Source organism: Delphinus delphis, chromosome 15 (genome assembly GCF_949987515.2).
Source record: "Delphinus delphis chromosome 15, mDelDel1.2, whole genome shotgun sequence".
NCBI lineage: Eukaryota > Metazoa > Chordata > Mammalia > Artiodactyla > Delphinidae > Delphinus > Delphinus delphis.
Genome location: NC_082697.1, coordinates 12,062,776 through 12,083,957, shown reverse-complemented (window position 1 = coordinate 12,083,957; position 21,182 = coordinate 12,062,776). Strand labels below are relative to the sequence as shown.

The window sequence follows — 21,182 nt, the reverse complement described above, 5'->3', positions numbered from 1 at the left end:
AGATCAATAAAACAGAAAAGAATGTAGAAACAGACCTGCACATAGACGGTCTTGATTTCTGGCAAACACACCAAAGCAAATCCAAAGTCTTTTTTTTATAATGACATTGGAGCAACTAGATATCCACATGGGGAAAAAACTGAACCAAGACCCTAAACTCAACCAAAAACAAAAATTAACTGAAGCTAGAACACAGACCCAAACACGAAAGCTAAAACTATAAAGCTTTCAGCAGAAAACACAGGAGAAAACTTCATGAACATGAGGTTGGCAAAGAATTCTTGAACACAAAAAACACAAATTAGAAGTCCTCAAAATTAAAAACTGCTCATCAAAAGACAACATTTAAAAATTTAAAAAGGGAACTCATAGAATGGGAGAGAATATTTGCAATATATGTACCAAACAAAGGAATTATATCCAGAATATTTAAAGAATTCCTACAAGTCAATAATAAAAAGACAAATATTCAATTAAAAAGATACTTCAACAGGTACTTTTGGCAAGGATGTGGAACAAGTGGTGGGAGTGTAAATTGGTACAATCACTTTGGGAAATAGTTTTGAGAATTTTTATAAACACCTACCCTTTGACTTAGCAATTCTGAGTGCACATGTACCCAAGAAGACTTATCAACCCTATTTATAATGGTTCCCAACTATCCAATATCTATCAATAGGACAATGGATAAATTAAGAGTTTTATATTCATACACTGGAATACCACTCAGCATTAAACTACTGATACACATGGATAAGACTTAAAAGCATTCTGTTAAGGATAAGAAACTCGACCCAACAATCCATATTATATCTTTTTTTATTTAACATCTTTATTGGAGTATAATTGCTTTACAATGTTGTGTTAGTTTCTGCTGTATAACAAAGTGAATCGGCTATACGTATACATATATCCCCATATCCCCTCCCTCTTGCATCTCCCTCCCACCCTCCCTATACCACCCCTCTAGGTGGTCACAAAGCACCGAGCTGATCTCCCTGTGCTATGCAGCTGCTTCCCACTAGCTATCTATTTTACGTTTGGTAGTGTATATATGTCAATGCTACTCTCTCACTTCATCCCAGCTTACCCTTCCCCCTCCTGGTGTCCTCAAGTCCATTCTCTACGTCTGCATCTTTATTCCTGTCCTGCCCCTAGGTTCATAAGAACCAGTTTTGTTTTGTTTTTTTTTAAGATTCCATACATATGTGTTAACATACTGTATTTGTTTTCTCTTTCTGACTTCCATATGACCCAGCAATCCCACTACTGGGCATATACCCTGAGAAAACCATAATTCAAAAAGAGACATGTACCACAATGTTCACTGCAGCTCTATTTACAATAGCCAGGACATGGAAGCAACCTAAGTGTCCATCAACAGATGAATGGGTAACGAAGATGTGGCACATATATACAATAGAATATTACTCAGCCATAAAAAGAAATGAAATTGAACTATATGTAGTTAGGTGGATGGACCTAGAGTCTGTCATACAGAGTGAAGTAAGTCACATTACATCTTTTTATTTATATGAAGTCTAAGAACACAGAAAACAAAATCTATAGTGATTACAGAAAGCAGCTTCTTCTGGCTGGAAAGGAGCACAGGGACTTACGGAGGTTATGATAATGTTCTGTATCTTTATCTGGGTAGTGTGAATCATGGGTTTTTACACATGTTAAAATTTAATGGGCTGTGCACTTAAGATACATACATTACTGTGTAATAGACTGTTAGCATAGGGAAAAAAATAATCCAAGCAACTTAGGAAAACAATGCTCTGAATATACACATTCAGTGTAAAGATAAAAAGAACTGCAAAGATAACTTAAACTTGGACTTCCCTGGTGGCGTAGTAGTTAAGAATCCGCCTGCCAATGCAGGGGACACAGGTTTGAGCCCTGGTCCGGGAAGATCCCACATGCCACAGAGCAACTAAGCCCGTGTGCCACAACTACTGAGCCTACACGCTGCAACTACTGAAGTCCACGCACCTGGAGCCCATGCTCCGCAACAAGCAAAGCCACTGCAATGAGAAGCCCTCACACCGCAATGAAGAGTAAGCCCACTGCAAGTAGAGAAAGCCCGCGCAGCACTGAAGACCCAATGCAGCCAAAAATTTTTTTTCTTTTTTTTTGCGGTACGCGGGCCTCTCACTGTTGTGGCCTCTCCCGTTGCGGAGCACAGGCTCCGGACGCGCAGGCTCATTAGCCATGGCTCATGGGCCCAGCCGCTCCGCGGCACGTGGGATCTTCCCAGACCGGGGCACGAACCCGCGTCCCCTGCATTGGCAGGCGGACTCTTAACCACTGCGCCACCAGGGACGCCCGCCAAAAATTTTTAAAAAAATTTTTTTAATTAAGAAAAAAAAGAAAATGTTCTTCAACTGGTAAATGCATGAATAAGTTGTGGTACATCCATACAATGGAACATTATTCAGAAATAAAAAGAAATGAACTATTGATACATATAACATAGGGACTCAAAATCTGCATTATGTTAAGTTAAAAAGCCACACAAAAGGCAATATACTCTTGCCAGTAGATTTGTAATCTTGCAATCTGGAAAGATCACAAACTTCCAAATGGACAACACCGAACACACTGTATCTGGTTGGCCATTTGTTAAAAGGTGAGAGGCCTGAGGGAAGGAACCGTACAAGGAACTTTGGCCTTTGTTATCATGATTTACAATTATGGAAAGGTCATGTCTGGGTTGTGTTTTCTAAGATGGCTTTATATTTTTATGTGCTCCCTCCAGGCTTCTCAAAATGTTATTACCCATCCCGTTAAATAAATAGATAAAGGGAAAGCCCAAAAGGGAAAAAAAAAAAAAAGGCAATAAATTCTCTAATTCCATGTACGTAATATTTTGAAAATAAGCAAAACTGTAGGGACAGACATCAGATCAATGGTTGCCCAAGGCTGAGGATGGAGGGAAGGGATTGACTGCAAGGGGACACGGGGGAAACTTTATGGGGTGAAAGATGTTCTTTATCTTAATTGTGGTGATAGTTATACAACCATACCATCAAAACACATCAAATTACATACTTAAATAGGATGAATTTTACTTTATGTAAATTATACCTCAAGGAATCGGACTGCACAGCCCCCCGCCCCCCGCACCCCCCCAAGAAAAGCTGATAGAGGCATATCAAAGGATACAGGAGCTAGTCTGAATGGCAAGTTGAACATCAAAATGATTAGCAACAATAATGGAGTAACACTTTGAATGCATCTATACTAATATAAATTAATATAATATAAGGCAGGAGGAGATTTTCTTTGGACATGCAGAAAATCAATGTTTGACATCCACCACAGTAATAACTGGTGCCGGGAAGAATTATAAATGACTGCTAGAAACACTGGGGAACTCTGTAAGGGCATAGCCTTCAAGCATCTCCCCATAGGTTATGGATTAACTATAAAGGGAAAGGAAGTCTCCACAGAGTGGCACACATCTGGTGTAGGCAGTGAAACTAACATCACTAACACTCGGATAAAATGACATCATGTGCTGCTGAGAACCAACATTACTTCTGTAGTGTTCCCTGCCAAAAAACGCACAACCCGAAACTAATCCTGAGGAAACAATCTGACAAACCCAAATTGAGGGCCATTCTACAAAATAACTGACTTTTAAAAATACCAATATCATATATACAGATTGCCAACAAACACATGAAAGAATGCTCAACATCATTAATCATTAGAGAAATGCAAATCAAAACTACAATGAGGTATCATCTCACACAGGTCAGAATGGCCATCATCAAAAAATCTACAAACAATAAATGCTGGAGAGGGTATGGAGAAAAGGGAACCCTCTTGCACTGTTGGTGGGAATGTAAATTGATACAGCCACTATGGAGAACAGTATGGAGGTTCCTTAAAACACTACAAATAGAACTACCATACGACCCAGCAATCCTACTACTGGACATATACCCTGAGAAAACCATAATTCAAAAAGAGTCATGTACCAAAATGTTCATTGAAGCTCTATTTACAATAGCCAGGACATGCAAGCAACCTAAATGTCCATCCACAGATGAATGGATAAAGAAGATGTGGCACATATATACAATGAAATATTACTCAGCCACAAAAAGAAACGAAATTGAGTTATTTGTAGTGAGGTGGATGGACCTAGAGTCTGTCATACAGAGTGAAGTAAGTCAGAAAGAGAAAAACAAATACCGTATGCTAACACATATATATGGAATCTAAGGGGGAAAAAAAAGGTCATAAAGAACCTAGGGGCAAGACGGGAATAAAGACACAGACCTACTAGAGAATGGACTTGAGGATACGGGGAGGGGGAAGGGTAAGCTGTGACAAAGCGAGAGAGTGGCATGGACATATATACACTACCAAACTAGATTGCTAGTGGGAAGCAGCCGCATAGTACAGGGAGATCAGCTCGGTGCTTTGTGACCACCTAGAGGGGTGGGATAGGGAGGCTGGGAGGGAGGGAGATGCAAGAGGGAAGAGATATGGGAACATATGTATATGTGTAACTGATTCACTTTGTTATAAAGCAGAAACTAACACACCATTGTAAAGCAATTATACTCCAATAAAGATGCTGGAAAAAAAAAAGAAACTAACATAACATTGTAAAGCAATTATACTCCATAAAGATGTTGAAAAACAAAACAAACCAATATCATAAAAGACAAAAAAAACCAAAAAAACGCTGAGGAACTGTTACACATTAAAGGAGACTAAAGAGATGCATCAGCTAAACACAATGTGTGATCCTGTACCAGACTCAAGACCAGGAAAATACTTTCTCTAAAGGACATCATGGGGACAAGTGGCAATATGTGAATCTAGGATGTATATTAGGTAACAGTATTACAGCAATGCTAAATTTCCTGTATTGACAATCAGATTATAGTTATTTTAAGATAATGTCCTTGTTCTTAAGAGACACATACTGAAATATTAGGAGTCAAAGGGCATGATGTCTGCCACTTGCTCTCAAATGAGTCAGCAGAATGAAAAATAGAAAAATATGTACATTTACAGAGAAGAAAAAAGCAAATGTGCTAAAATGTTAACCACTGGTGAATCGATGTGAAGGATACATTCACTGTCCTACGCTTGCAACTTTTCCATTGGTTTGAAATGTTTCAAAATAAAAAGTTGGAAGGATGGCTAGGAAATCTGTGTGAGCCCAAGAAATCTGTGTGAGCCCAAGAACTGGCTGTGCTGTGCTCAAAGGTGAGAAAGGGAGGCATCTCAGAGAGCGGCCTCACTGCCCTACAAAGGAAGAGGTTTGTTGGGAAGAGCCCCGCTCGCATAGGCGCTTGCAGACTGATCTTAGAGAGCCCCCCAGGGGGCTTTTCTGGTGGCGCAGTGGTTGAGAGTACGCCTGCCGATGCAGGGGACACGGGTTCGTGCCCTGGTCCGGGAAGATCCCACATGCCGCAGAGCGGCTGGGTCCGTGAGCCATGGCCGCTGAGCCTGCGCGTCCGGAGCCTGTGCTCCGCAACGGGAGAGGCCACAACAGTGAGAGGCCCGCGTACCGCAAAAAAAAAAAAAAGAGAGCCTCCGGGATGCCCTCCCACACTGACAGCCTATATGCCAAATGCTCCCTCCTTGAACAGTGCTCTCCGCATCCTCAGATGAGACTTGAAAAGTAAGGGTAGCCACCCTGATGGCTCACTTCAGATTCACAGTCCATCCTGGTCCCTCAGCAACCATTTTCATTGTCTGCTCACATCATAATCCCACCAATCTACATCTGCAATTTAACCTAGAATGTATTTAGTGGGATCAAGTCACAACTGCCTCCCAGTAACTATATCAACCAGCACCGTAACATTTTCTAACTAAAACTATGTATTTTATCAAAAATCTAGCTGTATACATTTTTCTGAAAAGCTGTATGAACGGCTCCTGTATTCTCTATTGCACACTTAACTCAGTTTCCAACATGACGTATCTTGCTATCTGTCAAAATAAAAAAAAAAAAAAAAAACTATTCTATTCATTTATTCAATAAATATTTCCTGAGCATCCAATATAGGCAAGGGAATCTTCCAGGTGCCAGAGACAGAACTGTGGGGAAAAAATAAAAGCTTTGCTCAACCTAATAATGGAAGCTAATATGAACTTTTGATATGTGAGAGCTATTTAATATAAGCACTCATATTAACAAACTCAATGACACTACCTACACACAAACTGTCACGTTTTAAATTATTACTTCAAGAGATATTCACCACCACAGGGCACTCCCACAATTTCTTTTGTGACTACCTGACAATACCCTGCTAAGTGTTACATATTCCTGAACAGAAGTATGAAAGCCAAATCTAAAACCTAAACAGAAGTATAGGCAGGACAGAAGCAATCTGGTCCCCAAATCCCAAAGAGCAAAAATATAAAATGGCAATCCCTCACTAAGGTCCAGAAAGCTCTGTGACTCTCAGGCAAAGCAGCAATTGGTGTGGGCAGGTGCCAAGCTTCACAAGGATCTAGGGCCCTGGCCCCAGCAGTCACCTCTGTAACCCCTAGGTGACCCGAGAAGCCAGGCATCTCCCATTCCCACAATCTTTGTACCCCTCCCTCCAATCTTTAAACATCCATTCTTGTGCCACACTAATCCCTCAGCAGGAGGGAAAGAAGCATTTCTTCCCTTTCCCAAAACAGGTTCCCAGGGAGACCATGAGGCTTCTCCGGGTGAAGCTCCCACCTAGTTCCCACTCAACAACTACCCCTATTATTCTGTGTGTCCCCTGTCTCACTGCCTCCCCAGCCACCATCTCCCACCCAGAACAGAGGCAGAAAGGCTGGAAGGGATGTAGGGCCAGGTACGATGCCAGCCCGAGAGCCATCTGGTGCACTGCACTCTGGAAAGGGGACAATATAAACTGATCCTGCCTGCCAGGAAGGGGCAGGGATGGGTGTGGGGGGGGTGTGGGATGGCCCTGTGAGCCAAGTGCCACTCTCTACCCCCACCTGTGCCTCATGGCAACAGATGAGTTTGGAGGTCAGAAATCACCATCACCATCACTCAGCTGATGGCATAAGGACTGAACTCAGGAGCCAGTTTAGGGCACTAGCACATAATAGAAGAAGGCATATATTTCATGAGAGTCAGACATGAAATTTGGGGATCACCTAACTACACAATTAAAGTATTTTACAGGACAATAAACTTCAGGTAGACTTTTTTTTTTGCGGTACGCGGGCCTCTCACTGTTGTGGCCTCTCCCGTTGCGGAGCACAGGCTCTGGACGCACAGGCTCAGCAGCCATGGCTCACGGGCCCAGCTGCTCCGCGTCATGTGGGACCTTCCCGGACCGGGGCACGAACCCATGTCCCCTGCATCGGCAGGCGGACTCTCAACCACTGCGCCACCAGGGAAGCCCCAGGTAGGCTTTTTAAAAAAGAAATAGGCCAAAAGAAGTTAATGAACCACTTAAAATTGTTTTAAGCAGATGTCCCACCTCAAATTACATTTGCCTGAAGTAACAAATACGTTGAGTTTTAAAGCTCTTTGGAAGACTAAACCTATACTCTTTATAACTTTGAAAGATCAAATAGTTGATAAAGAAATCTATTAAAACACAACCTTGCATAACCAAGCACAGAAATCAAAAGAAAGAATTTGCAAAGAATTTTTGAAAATTATGGAAACTTTAAAAAAAATTCCCCCTTACCTGCCTAACCTATTTGGACTCACTGTGTCTTTGAAAGAAACACATACTAAATGTACTTTATTTTCCATTTTGAACTAACAATCATTAATTGTTGTCTTTAGGCCACAAAGTCTCCAACAACAAATGAGGTTATTAAATGGGTGAACTGGGAGGCACACACTGGGCAATGACAAAACTTATGTCTTTTTAACAATTACTCTGACATTTTTAGGGACCATTTAAGGAGATTCTTAATATTTGGAGGGTAGCAGATGCTTTTGAGAATCTTATGAAACCAACGGACCCTCCTGCCAGAAGAAAACACACGTGAACAACAAAAGGATCCCCTTCAGACCATTTTAGGAGGTTAATGGACCTACAGAGGCCAGCTGTGGACCGCCTAGAGATCCATGGCTGCCCTAGGAATAAATACTGCTTTGCTAAATAAATATAAAGTTTGAATCTTCGATGGAAAAATCAAAAGCTTTACAGACAAGCAAAAGCTAAGAGAATTCAGCACCACCAAACCAGCTCTACAAATGCCAAAGGAACTTCTCTAAGTGGGAAACACAAGAGAAGAGAAGGACCTACAAAAACAAACCCAAGACAATTAAGAAAATGGTCATAGGAACATACATATCGATAATTACCTTAAACGTGAATAGATTAAATGCTCCAACCGAAAGACACAGGCTTGCTGAATGGATACAAAAACAAGACCCATATATATGCTGTCTGCAAGAGACCCACTTCAGACCTAGGGACACATACAGACTGAAAGTGAGGGGATGGAAAAAGATATTCCATGCAAATGGAAATCAAAAGAAAGCTGGAGTAGCAATAAAATACTCTCAGATAAAATAGACTTTAAAATAAAGAATGTTACAAGAGACAAGGAAGGACACTACATAATGATCAAGGGATCAATCCAAGAAGAAGAGATAACAATGATAAATATATATGCACCCAACCTAGGAGCACCTCAATACATAAGGCAACTGCTAACAGCTATAAAAGAGGAAATCAACAGTAACACAATAATAGTGGGGGACTTTTAACACCTCACTTACAGCAATGGACAGATCATCCAAAATGAAAAAAATAAGGAAACAGAAGGTTTAAATGACACAACAGACCAGATGGATTTAATTTATATTTATAGGACATTCCATCCAAAAACAGCAGGTTACACTTTCTTCTCAAGTGCACATGGAACACTCTCCAGGATAGATCACATCTTGGGTCACAAATCAAGCCACAGTAAATTTAAGAAAATAGAAATCAAGCATATCAAGCATCTGTTCCGACCACAACGCTATGAGATTAGAAATGAATTACAGGGAAAAAAACGTAAAAAACACAAACACATGGAGGGTAAACAATACGTTACTAAATAACCAAGAGATCACTGAAGAAATCAAAGAGGAAATCAAAAAGTACCTAGAGACAAATGACAACAAAAACACAACAATCCAAAACCTATGGGATGCAGCAAAAGCAGTTCTAAGAGGGAAGTTTATAGCTCTACAAGCCTACCTCAAGAAACAAGAAAAATCTCAAATAAACAATCTAACCTTACACTTAAAGGAACTTGAGAAAGAAGAACAAACAAAATCCAAAGTTAGCAAAAGGAAAGAAATCATAAAGATCAGAGCAGAAATAAATGAAATAGAAACAAAGAAAACAATAGCAAAGATCAATAAAACTAAAAGCTGGTTCTTTGAGAAGATAAAATTGATAAACCATTAGCCAGACTCATCAAGAAAAAGAGGGAGAGGACTCAAATCAATAAAATTAGAAATGAAAAAGGAGAAGTTACGACAGACACTGCAGAAATACAAAGCATCCTAAGAGACTACTACAAGCAACTCTATGGACAATAGAGTTGTCCATAGAGTTGTCCAATAAAATGGACAACCTGGAAGAAATGGACAAATTCTTAGAAAGGTATAACCTTCCAAGACTGAACCAGGAAGAAATAGAAAATATGAACAAACCAATCACAAGTAATGAAACTGAAACTGTGATTAAAAATCTTCCAACAAACAAAAGTCCAGGACCGGGTGGCTTCACAGGTGAATTCTATCAAACATTTAGAGAAGAGCTAACACCCATCCTTCTCAAACTCTTCCAAAAAATTGGCAGAGGAAGGAACACTCCCAAACTGATTCTATGAGGCCATGATCACCCTGATACGAAAACCAGACACAGATACTACAAAAAAAGAAAATTACAGACCAATATCACTGATGAATATAGATGCAAAAATCCTCAACAAAATACTTGCAAACAGAATCCAACAACACATTAAAAGGATCATACACCAGTGGGATTTATCCCAGGGATGCAAGGATTCTTCAATATATGCAGATCAATCCATGTGATACACCATATTAACAAACTGAAGAAGAAAAACCATACGATCATCTCAATAGATGCAGAAAAAGCTTTCGACAAAATTCAACACCCATTTATGATAAAAACTCTCGGGATTCCCTGGTGGCGCAGTGGTTGAGAGTCCGCCTGCTGATGCAGGGTACACGGGTTCGTGCCCTGGTCCGGGAAGATTCCATATGCCGCAGAGCAGCTGGGCCCGTGAGCCATGGCCGCTGAGCCTGCACGTCTGGAGCCTGTGCTCCGCAATGGGAGAGGCCACAACAGTGAGAGGTCCACGTACCACAAAAAAAAAAAAAAAAAAAAAAAAACTCTGCAGAAAGTGGACATAGAGGGAACCTACCTCAACATAATAAAGGCCATATATGACAAACCCACAGCAAACATCATTCTCAGTGGTGAAAAACTGAAAGCATTTCCTCTAAGATCAGGAACAAGACAAGGACATCCACTCTCACCACTATTATTCAACATAGTTTTGGAAGTCCTAGCCACGGCAAACAGAGAAGAAAAAGAAATAAAAGAAATACAAATTGGAAAAGAAGAAGTAAAACTGTCACTGTTTGCAGATGACATGATACTATACATAAAGAATCCTAAAGATGCCACCAGAAAACTACTAGAGCTAATCAATGAATTTGGTAAAGTTGCAGGATACAAAATTAATGCACAGAAATCTCTTGCATTCCTATACACTAATGATGAGAAATCTGAAAGAGAAATTAAGGAAACACTCCCACTTACCACTGCAAAAAAAAGATTAAAATACCTAGGAATAAACCTACCTAGGGAGACAAAAGACCTGTATGCAGAAAACTATAAGACACTGATGAAAGAAATTAAAGATGACACCAACAGACGGAGAGATATACCATGCTCTTGGTTGGAAGAATCAATATTGTGAAAATGACTATAGTACCCAAAGCAATCTACAGATTCAATGTAATCCCTATCAAATTACCAATGGCATTTTTTTATGGAACTAGAACAAAAAATCTTAAAATCTGTATGGAGACACAAAACACCCCGAATAGCCAAAGCAGTCTTGAGGAAAAAAAACGGAACTAGAGGAATCAGACTCCCTGACTTTATACTACAAAGCTACAGTAATCAAGACAATATGGTACTGGCACAAAAACAGAAACATAGATCAATGGAACAGGATAGAAAGCCCAGAGATAAACCCACACACCTATGGTCAACTAATGTATGACAAAGGAGGCAAGGATATACAATGGAGAAAAGACAGTCTCTTCAATAAGTGATGCCGGGAAAACTGGACAACTACATGTAAAAGAATGAAATTAGAACACTCCCTAACACAATACACAAAAATAAACTCAAAATGGATTCAAGACCTAAATGTAAGACCGGACACTACAAAACTCTTAAGAGGAAAACATAGGAAGAACACTCTTTGACATAAATCACAGCAAGGTCTTTTTTGATCCACCTCCTAGAGTAATGGAAATAAAAACAAAAATAAACAAATGGGACTTAATGAAACTTCAAAGCTTTTGCACAGCAAAGGAAATCATAAACAGGACGAAAAGACAACCCTCAGAATGGGAGAAAATATTTGCAAACAAATCAACGGACAAAGGATTAATCTCCAAAATATATAAACAGCTCATGCAGCTCAATATTAAAAAAACAAACCCAGTCCAAAAATGGGCAGAAGACCTAAATAGACATTTCTCCAAAGAAGACATACAGATGGCCAAGAAGCACATGAAAAGCTGCTCAATATCACTAATTATTAGGGAAATGCAAATCAAAACTACAATGAGGTATCACCTCACACCAGTTAGAATGGGCATCATCAGAAAATCTACAAACAACAAATGTTGTTGTTTTTGTTGGGGTGTGGAGAAAGGGAACCCTCTTGCACTGTTGATGGGAATGTAAATTGATACAGTCACTATGGAGAACAGTATGGAGATTCCTTAAAAAACTAAAAATAGAATTACCATATGATCCAGCAATCCGACTACTGGGCATATACCCAGAGAAAACCTAATTCAAAAAGACACATGCACCCCAATGCCCACTGCAGCACTATTTACACGGAAGCAACCTAAATGCCCATTGACAGACGAATAGATTAAGAAGATGTGGTACATATATACAATGGAATATTACTCTCCCATGAAAAGGAATGAAATTGGGTCATTTGTAGAGACGTGGATAGATCTAGAGACTGTCATACAGAGTGAAGTAAATCAGAAAGAGAAGAACAAATATCATATATTAATGCATATATATGTGGAACCTAGAAAAATGGTACAGATGAACCGGTTTGCAGGGCAGAAATTGAGACACAGATGTAGAGAACGTATGGACACCAAGGGGGGAAAGCGGCAGGGGTGGGGTGGGTGGGGTGGGATGAATTGGGGGACTGGGATTGACATCTATACACTGATGTGTATAAAATGCATAACTAATAAGAACCTGCTATATAAAAAAATAAATAAAATTCAAAAAAAAACAAAAATTGGGGGCTTCCCTGGTGGCACAATGGTTGAGAGTCCGCCTGCCGATGCAGGGGACACGGGTTCGTGCCCCAGTCCGGGAAGATCCCACATGCTGCGGAGATGCTAGGCCCGTGAGCCATGGCCGCTGAGCCTACGCGTCCGGAGCCTGTGCTCCGCAACGGGAGAGGCCACAGCAGTGAGAGGCCCGCGTACCATCAAAAAAAAAAAAAAATTTGTATATTCTTCTGTTAATAAAACATGATTACTTAAAAATAAATAAAGTTTGAATCTTAAATTTGAAGATTCACATATATATGATTATCATTCCAATGTTATTTAAGAAAAATACAATTCCGATGATGAACACCAACAGTATAATAGATGTGTAAAATAAGCTTACCTCAAAATTCACAGGCAAGTTCCGTTTAAGTGCAATCTCAAACACTTGACTTATTTCAGATTTATTGAGATTTTCTTCTTCTGATTCTCTTCCGTTCACCTAAAGGAAGAATAATTGGTTAGTAGTGAACTCTTGTTAAAGCGGTCAAGATCCCAGCTGTGATGATAAATCTTAAAAGCACTGAAACTAGGCTTTATAGATGCAGCAGTAACCCCGTGAACAGAGCCACATGTGTTTCATGTGTCACTGAAATTAAAAGGTTAAAAAAAAGTGTCCTATCAAACTTTGGCTAGTTTCTACCTCATAAATCCAACATAAACAGTCCACACATAACAGGCCTTTGGGTACGGATCAGTCTAATCGCGTTGTAGTGAGCCACGGCCGCTCAGGGAGAGGGACTCCCGAAGCCTCCTCAAGGACTGGCAAGCCACATTCTGGAAAAAGTCCAAGTACAGTCTGTGTGGGGCATGGCAAGGACAAATGTAAGTCTCTCCACCTAGGTATGTGGGTTTCTTATTTGGACAAAAAAATCCCTGGAAACCACTTTTTTAAAAAAGTTGCAGTGGAACAATTACAAAACCGCCACGTGTCTCATACTTCACTGCTGCTGGCAAAAATGCAAGGTGCAGACTAATAAAGAACCTTGAACAAAAGCTGACTCCAGCTTTGTAACAAGGTTCATTTACAGTCCTCCACAGGCTGGGACTACAGAGGGGCAGAGATCTTCTCTGTGCACACGGACCACATGGAGTCTATACTGTGTGGCAGTGATAATACAAGCAATGAGATAAGTTCAGTAATAGCAAAGTGACCCCAAAACATGGCAAGACAGCTGTGTTTTTCTTATTACTGGGATTCTTCTGTCAAAGAATTTGTAAAATCCTATTTCCAAGATAAGAACTACATGACAGGAACCCAAGGCTGAAATCACTGGATAGGCAGATGTAGCACCATCCAGGATTTGATTTGTTGTGCATTTCCTTAGGTTTATCAGGTAGCTCCTAACCCTAACACAGGATCCATATTTCAAGCTATAATTAAAAGAAAGAAAACTCTAAATAAAAAAAATTAATATAATTAAGGATATAATCCTGTATAAGTAAATTTAACCAGACACTGTAATTCTTTCTCTCCTTCCATGATGATAATGTTTTCTTTCCAATCTGGTTTCACTTCACTCACTACCTGGTCGAAACTGTTTGCATAGCAACTTCTGTGATTAATTATTAAGCCAAACACACTTTCATGCTTGTTGTTTAAATCATAAGGAGAAAGAGGGCCTGCCTTTTTATGAGTGAATCCTTAAAGGCAGAAATGTTCAAGCAAGGTATCTTAGAAGGCTAGAGTTCCAAAGAGGTTTGGTTTGAAATTTATTTTTTAAATAGGTTTAAACAAGAACAACAAAAAAAATACTGTATTTTAAAAAGTAAGCATGTTCAACAATAGTGCTGAGAAAACCAGATACCACACACACAAAAATGAAGTTGGACTCTTACCTCATACCACATACACAAATTAACTCAAAATGGATCAAAGACCTAAGCATAAGGGCTAAGAGTATAAAGCTTTTAGAAGAAAATACAGGGGAAAAGCTTCATGACACTGGATTTGGGAATGATTTCTTGGATATGACACCAAAAGCATAGGCAACAAAAGAAAACCAACAGGACTTCCCCGGTGGCACAGTGGTTAAGAATCCGCCTGCCAATGCAGGGGACACGGGTTCGAGCCCACGGGGTCCGGGAAGAGCCCACATGCCGCAGAGCAACTAAGCCCATGCGCCACAACTACTGAGCCTGCGCTCTAGAGCCCACATGCCTAGAGCCCATGCTCCGCGACAAGAGAAGCCACCGCAATGAGAAGCCCCGTGCACCGCAATGAAGAGCAGCAGCCCCCGCTCGCCGCAACTAGAGAAAGCTCGCACGCAGCAACGCAGACCAAACACAACCAACAAATTAATTAATTTTTAAAAAAAGAAAATCAACAGATGAATTGAGACTCAAAATTTAAAACTTTTGTACAAAAAGAAACCAAAAAACACTTCAGTACATTGAAGGACACAATTAAGAGAGCAAAGACAACCCACAGAATGGAAGAAAATATTCGCAAATCATGTATCTGATAAAGAATTAATGTCCAGAATATATAAATAACTACAATAACAAACAATGCAATTCAAAAATGGAGAAAGAATTTGAATAGACATTTCTCCAGAGAAGATATACAAACGCTCAACATCACTAATCATAGAGAAATGCAAATCAAAACTACAATGGGATACCACTTCACACCCGTAAGGACAGCCACAGACAATAGCAAGTGTTGTCAAGAATGTGCAGAAATTGGAATCTTTGTACACTGCTGGTGGGAATGTAAAATGGTATAACCTCTGTAGAGAACGGTATGGTGGTTCCTCAAAAAGTTAAACTTAGAATTACAATATGATCCAGCAACTTCACTGCTAAATATATACTCAGTAGGGACAGATACTTGTACATCAGTGTTCATAACAGCATTATTCACAATAGCCAAAAGATGATAACCACCCAAACATCCATCAACAGATGAATGGATAAACAAAATGTGGAATACTGATACAATGGAATATTACTCAGTCTTAATAAGGAATGGAATTGTGAAACAAGCTACAACATGGATGAACCTCGAAAACATTATGATAAATGAAATAAGCCACACACAAAAGACAAATATTCACTTATACAAGGTATCCAGAACAGGCAAGTGCGGAGACAGAAGCAGGACAGAGGTTTACAGGGGATGAGGACGGGGGGGGAAGGTGGAGTTTTGTTTAATGTGTACAAGAGTTTCCGTGTGAGATGATGAAAACGTTTTGAAAATGGACAGTGGTGATAGTTACATAACATTGAGAATATATTTTATGTCATAGGACTATACACTTAAAAAATGGTTAAAATGGCGTCCTTTATATTATCTATATATTTGACCTTAATTTTTTGAAAAGCAACAAAGAAAACTATGTGTTTCATACCAAACAGTAACACACTAGAGACCATCAACACATTAACTTGTGCTAACAGGCTAACTCATTTTTGTACACAAACAAGTTTTCTGACAGCTGTTTATTTGAAGAGTATCCATAGATTTTTTAAATAAATGAGTTATTTTAAAAACTGGTCCACTCTCATGATAAATAACTATGTCAATGAGAATGTTTTCCTTAGGTGCAACAAGAACCAAATTTGGAAATAAACCAGGTGATGAGGATGATAATGCTTCTATTGCCATGCATGTACCCCACTTTTCATTTTTTGTTCACTGTATCAGCTCAATTCCTTTTAACTTTTATTGTTAGTTATGACCTATTTCAAACATACAGAAAAGTACAGATAATAATGTAACAGGCAATTGTGCTGGATTTAACAAATGCCAACACTAGACACTATTGACATCAATTTTTTTTTGCTTTTATAAGGAAAACAATGAATGAAGCCCTTCTCACTCTTCTCCCCATAGAAGAGTTAACTGCTATTCTAAAATGGGACTGGATCTTTCCCAGCCATGTGGCTTTCTTTTTCAAATGGACCAAAACAATATATAGTATAATTTTGTGTTGTGAAAATTCACATAAATCATTCTCATTGATTGCCTTTTATAAATATTCTAAAGTTCAAACTTATAAGTTTTACTAATGAAATGTTATTTTTCTATTTTGCATATTGAGGTTCCACATAAGTCTGATAAAAAACAATGGTCTACTACTAAATTTTAAACTCTCAGCCAGCAGTCCTCAACCATAGCAGCATTAGAATCACTTGGGAGCTTTACAAATACAGATGCCAGAGCCCTGCTCCAGATAAGTGAACTCAAGTTTTTGCAGATAGGGCCTGGATTTTTTTTTTTTTTTTTTTTGGCTGCGTTGGGTCTTCGTTGCTGTGCATGGGCTTTCTCTAGTTGTGGTGAGCGGGGGCTACTCTTCGTTGCGGTGCACGGGCTTCTCATTGCGCTGGCTTCTCTTGTTGCAGCGCATGGGCTCTAGGCACGCAGGCTTCAGTAGTTGTGGCTCGCAGGCTCTAGAACGCAAGCTCAATAGTTGTGGCACATGGGCTTATTTGCTCTACAGCATGTGGGATCTTCCTGGACCAGGGTTCAAACCCGTGTCCCCTGCAATGTTCTTAACCACTGCGCCACCAGGGAAGTCCCAGGATATCGTTTTATATATAGTATTTGATTTTTTTTTAAGTCCCCACGTGATTTTACTAGCAAACAGAGTTGAGATTCACTGCTCGAAGGTACTACTTCTGAAGGAATTGCAAAAGGGACAAAGCAGCCAGTAAAATAAAAATGCAAAACAGGAAACAAAGATATACATTTATCTGGAAGTGAGATTATGTTGCTCTTTTACACAAATAATTTTAATATTATCTGGACTGGACAAAATGTTGCAATGGGGGAAGCAGCAAATGACTCAAAACAAATCCACAAATACCATTCCCAGTGAGATGAGGAAAGTGTAGCGGGCCCTCAGTCTTACCTTCATGAAGTGGGAATTACTGTTAACATCAATCCCATAGTGTATGGTTCAGCAATAAAATCTAGGCAACATTAAGAAAAGAAAAAAACACTCTGAACCATGCTTAACCCTCAATATGCCAGGGAAAAATAGTAATCACCATTTACCATCTGGCTCCAATGGGCCCTCTTTATTTTTCTATATTTAAAGACATTTTACAAATAACATACAGAATAAAAGGACAACAAAAATCATTTCATTAGAGACTTTAATAAAAAATTAAAATAACAAACCTAAGTTTTTATTCCAGGTTTGTAGTCAGGAAGGAAGGTACATATACCCAAAATGGGCAAGGTCATTAAATGCAACTAACAGCTGTCACGCCTGAACTTTGAGCACTGCCCATAGTAACGATGCCAGATTTCAAATCCACCTCCAATGGGTTCTAGCTTATGATTCTGATTCTTCTTGTACTGGTATTGTCAAAACACATTACTTTTGAAACTGACTCATAACTTTGTTGAAGGGAGAAAAGCCATCTTCTTTGCCCCGTAACTACTGGGTTGGCCAAACAGTTCGTTTGGTTTTAAGTAAAAATAAAAGACACATTTTTCATTTTCACGAAGAACATTATTGAACGGATTCACTAACCGAACGAACTTTTTGGCCAACCCAATACAAAATGCTTTCATTTCTAGATTTATAAACACCAAAAGAAGGATCTAATGATTTTTTTCATTGTTGTATCATCAATTTCCTTCTAATACATACACCTCTTTCTATATGTATCCAGTTATTTTGTGGACATTAAGTGGTGAGAAAACTCTGGTGGCCAAACATCGTATAAGATGAGAGAATGTTGCCACACAAATTTTTTAGAAAAACAAAACAGGATGGTCCAGTTCTTGTTGCAAAATATTGTGCAGCGAAGTCCTTCCTGTTGAATGACTGACCAGAAGAGAATGCACATTTCTTTTTCATACACCAGAGAAATACACAGTTCACCTGCTCACTCTTCAAGTCTGGGAAAACTTATCTAAGGTATCAACTGAAGACTCCCAGTCTGAGTCACGTCAACACTCAATCTCACCATCACCAATAGAGTCTAGAATGCTGCTGTTTTTCTCTCTGCATTCATCTTCTGATTTACCTAATAATGAAAATGTCTTCCTCCATCAATTTTCTTCTCTTTGCCAGTACGGATGGGAAAAGAAAAATTCTGAAGTCTCTCCTGGGTTCAACAAAAGCTAAAAGTAGAGTAAAAAGATGGTGTCTCCAGTCTTCTTTTGTATCTTCTTGAAAGATAATGTGATACATTAGGCAATGCAGTAAGAGCATTAAAGGATGATGCAATAATGACAATTATTTCACTACTGTATCATCCACCAAGGATTTCATCATTCTTCCACTTTATTATTATTTTAGTCTTGTTTATTGCATATTTGGGAAAATATGATGAAGAGTGTTGAAATGATATGTAGGAGGACAGCAGCAAAATGTTTTTCAAAGCATAGGAAAATTAAGATTCCATAACGTAAAGATTTATAAAAGGATCCAAAGGACCCACATGATCATTTTAAGACAGAAATCATTATTCTACTTTCAAAAATAAGTATGTTTTCTCTTTGTTCTTTTTAAAACCTCTAGAAAAAGAATAAAAGTCATGCAATATCAATTATTACAGAGGTAGAGAAAGCTCAAAAATGGAAATTGGGTCCAATGGACCCTGATAGTATAATGAAGATTAAGGTCTCCAATTTTAGTTTTAGTCCTACTTAAATACGTCCCTGGCTCAAGTGAAGATAAGAACTCAAGACCAGGAAGAACTGCATTTATTTATTTTTTCAGAAGTAGTATTTAAAAAAAGAAAACTTCAAACAATACAACTTTTTTAAAAGTCTGTCCTCTACCACTACCACCAAGAGAAAACTACTTTTAAAGTTTGCTATAAGCTTCAAGATAGAAACTATGCACATGCAAATACATACAGATACATGCACACACAGTTGGCAATTTTGATTACTTAACACAATCACACTATACACGTAGTAACAGCTCTGGATCATGATTCCCCCCCCATTCATTCATTATGGGCCTCCTTTCACATCCACGTAAATAGATATACCACACTCTGATACTCTTGGGATAAATGTATTCATTTATTTAACCATTTCCCTACTAATGGACATATTAGGCTAGCTCCTGTTTTTCTCTATTACAGATACTGTAGTTATGACCATCTTACTCCTAATACCTCAACACTGAATAAGTCATCCTTTATTAGCACAAGCCATGGACGGGACAGGAACAGAACAGAATAGAATAGAATAGAGGTGCTTTCCCAACTCAGGGCCTCTGCTCAAGCTGCTCCCTCTGCTGGGAATGTACTTCCCCTGCTCTTCTGCTCATCTTCAGTCTGAGCTTAAATGACTCTTCCTCAATGCACCATCAGTACTCCTACCTAAACAAGACATGTTATGCTCTCATGATACTTGCTACTTCCATCCTAGCACTGCACTTTTTGATGATACTCCATTCAACCAAGCTCCACATGGGGAGGGGCAGTGCTGCTGTTTACCTTTAGGGTCAGCCAAGCACAGTGCCTGTCATCAAGGGACCAAACCACACCTGTCTTAGACAGAAACCGCCAGATTTAGTGGCTATATTTTAGAGAAGGTGAATCGATCCACCACATGAGCTAAAAATTTTTAATAGCAAAATGGACAATTCGTTTAAAATGATAATTTCCAGTGCTGGCAGGCTGTGGGCAAACAGGCTGCTCAGGCCCTGTTGGCAGAGGCCTAAAATGGTACCATCTTCCTGGTGGGGAACTTGGCCATATACGTTACCATGCAATTCCACTTCTAGGACTGTGGCTCATAAAAATAATCACGGACATACACAAAGATTTAACTACCACAATGTTCTTCACTACCTATTTTTATAACAGGAAAAACTGCAAACAACCTAAAAACCAAGCCTCTGTTGCTGAAAAAATAAACTGGTATGCTCACACAATGGAACACTGTGCAGCCATTAACAAGTGCTTAAGGGACATCCCTGGCAGTCCAGTGGTTGAGACTCTGCACTTCCAGTGCAAGGGGTGTGGGTTCGAACCCTGGTTGGGGAACTAAGATCACACATGCTGTGCAGTGTGGCCAAAAAAAAAAGTACTTAGAACCATGTTGAATTTGAGTCCCCCATGGAATTATAAGTAAATGGCATTACAACATATTCATAATGAGCACTTCAGTGAAAAAAAGGTGGTTACTGTACAATATCATCCCATTTTTGTGAAACAGGTGCATGTGCTTACTTATATGTGCACTGACATTCACAAAAATGTTTACAGTGACTCTCTACAAGTGGTAAATTTATACAGCATTTGTTTTTCTTTTTGAGTTTTAAAATTTTTATAGTTCACAGGCATTACTTATAAGAAAAAAATTAAAGCTGTCTTTTAAAAATGTCCTTCTCCCCTGCTGCCCACCCTCCAGGGGGCCTGGTAGACCAGGCGCAGCTCATTTAGGTGGGAAGCCAAGTGTTTCACTTATTACCTCAAAGAAAAGGTCATATCCTAGTTAATGACCCTAATTTCTGAAGTCTCTACTTCAAACCATATAGAATTAGAAAAGGGGCAAAGAGGAGGAAACAAGGGGCACAAGTGATGATCATGACTCCCAGCCAAGCTGCTTATAGAACGTCAGGTGAGCCGAGGACAGGGTGTCCACTACAGCCCCCTGACCTTAAGACCTGAG

At 39.3% G+C, this 21,182-nt stretch overlaps 1 protein-coding gene across 8 annotated transcripts in view; it reads right to left on the bottom strand.

The window, feature by feature from the left end:
• Positions 1-21,182, bottom strand: part of STAU1 (staufen double-stranded RNA binding protein 1) — a 90,611-nt gene that overhangs the window by 11,235 nt on the left and 58,194 nt on the right. For all 8 annotated transcript variants that reach the window (XM_060033443.2, XM_060033446.2, XM_060033447.2 and 5 more), the window contains one exon: positions 12,933-13,031. In XM_060033443.2, the coding sequence (XP_059889426.1) occupies positions 12,933-13,031 (99 nt within the window). The remainder of the gene's footprint in view (positions 1-12,932; positions 13,032-21,182) is intronic.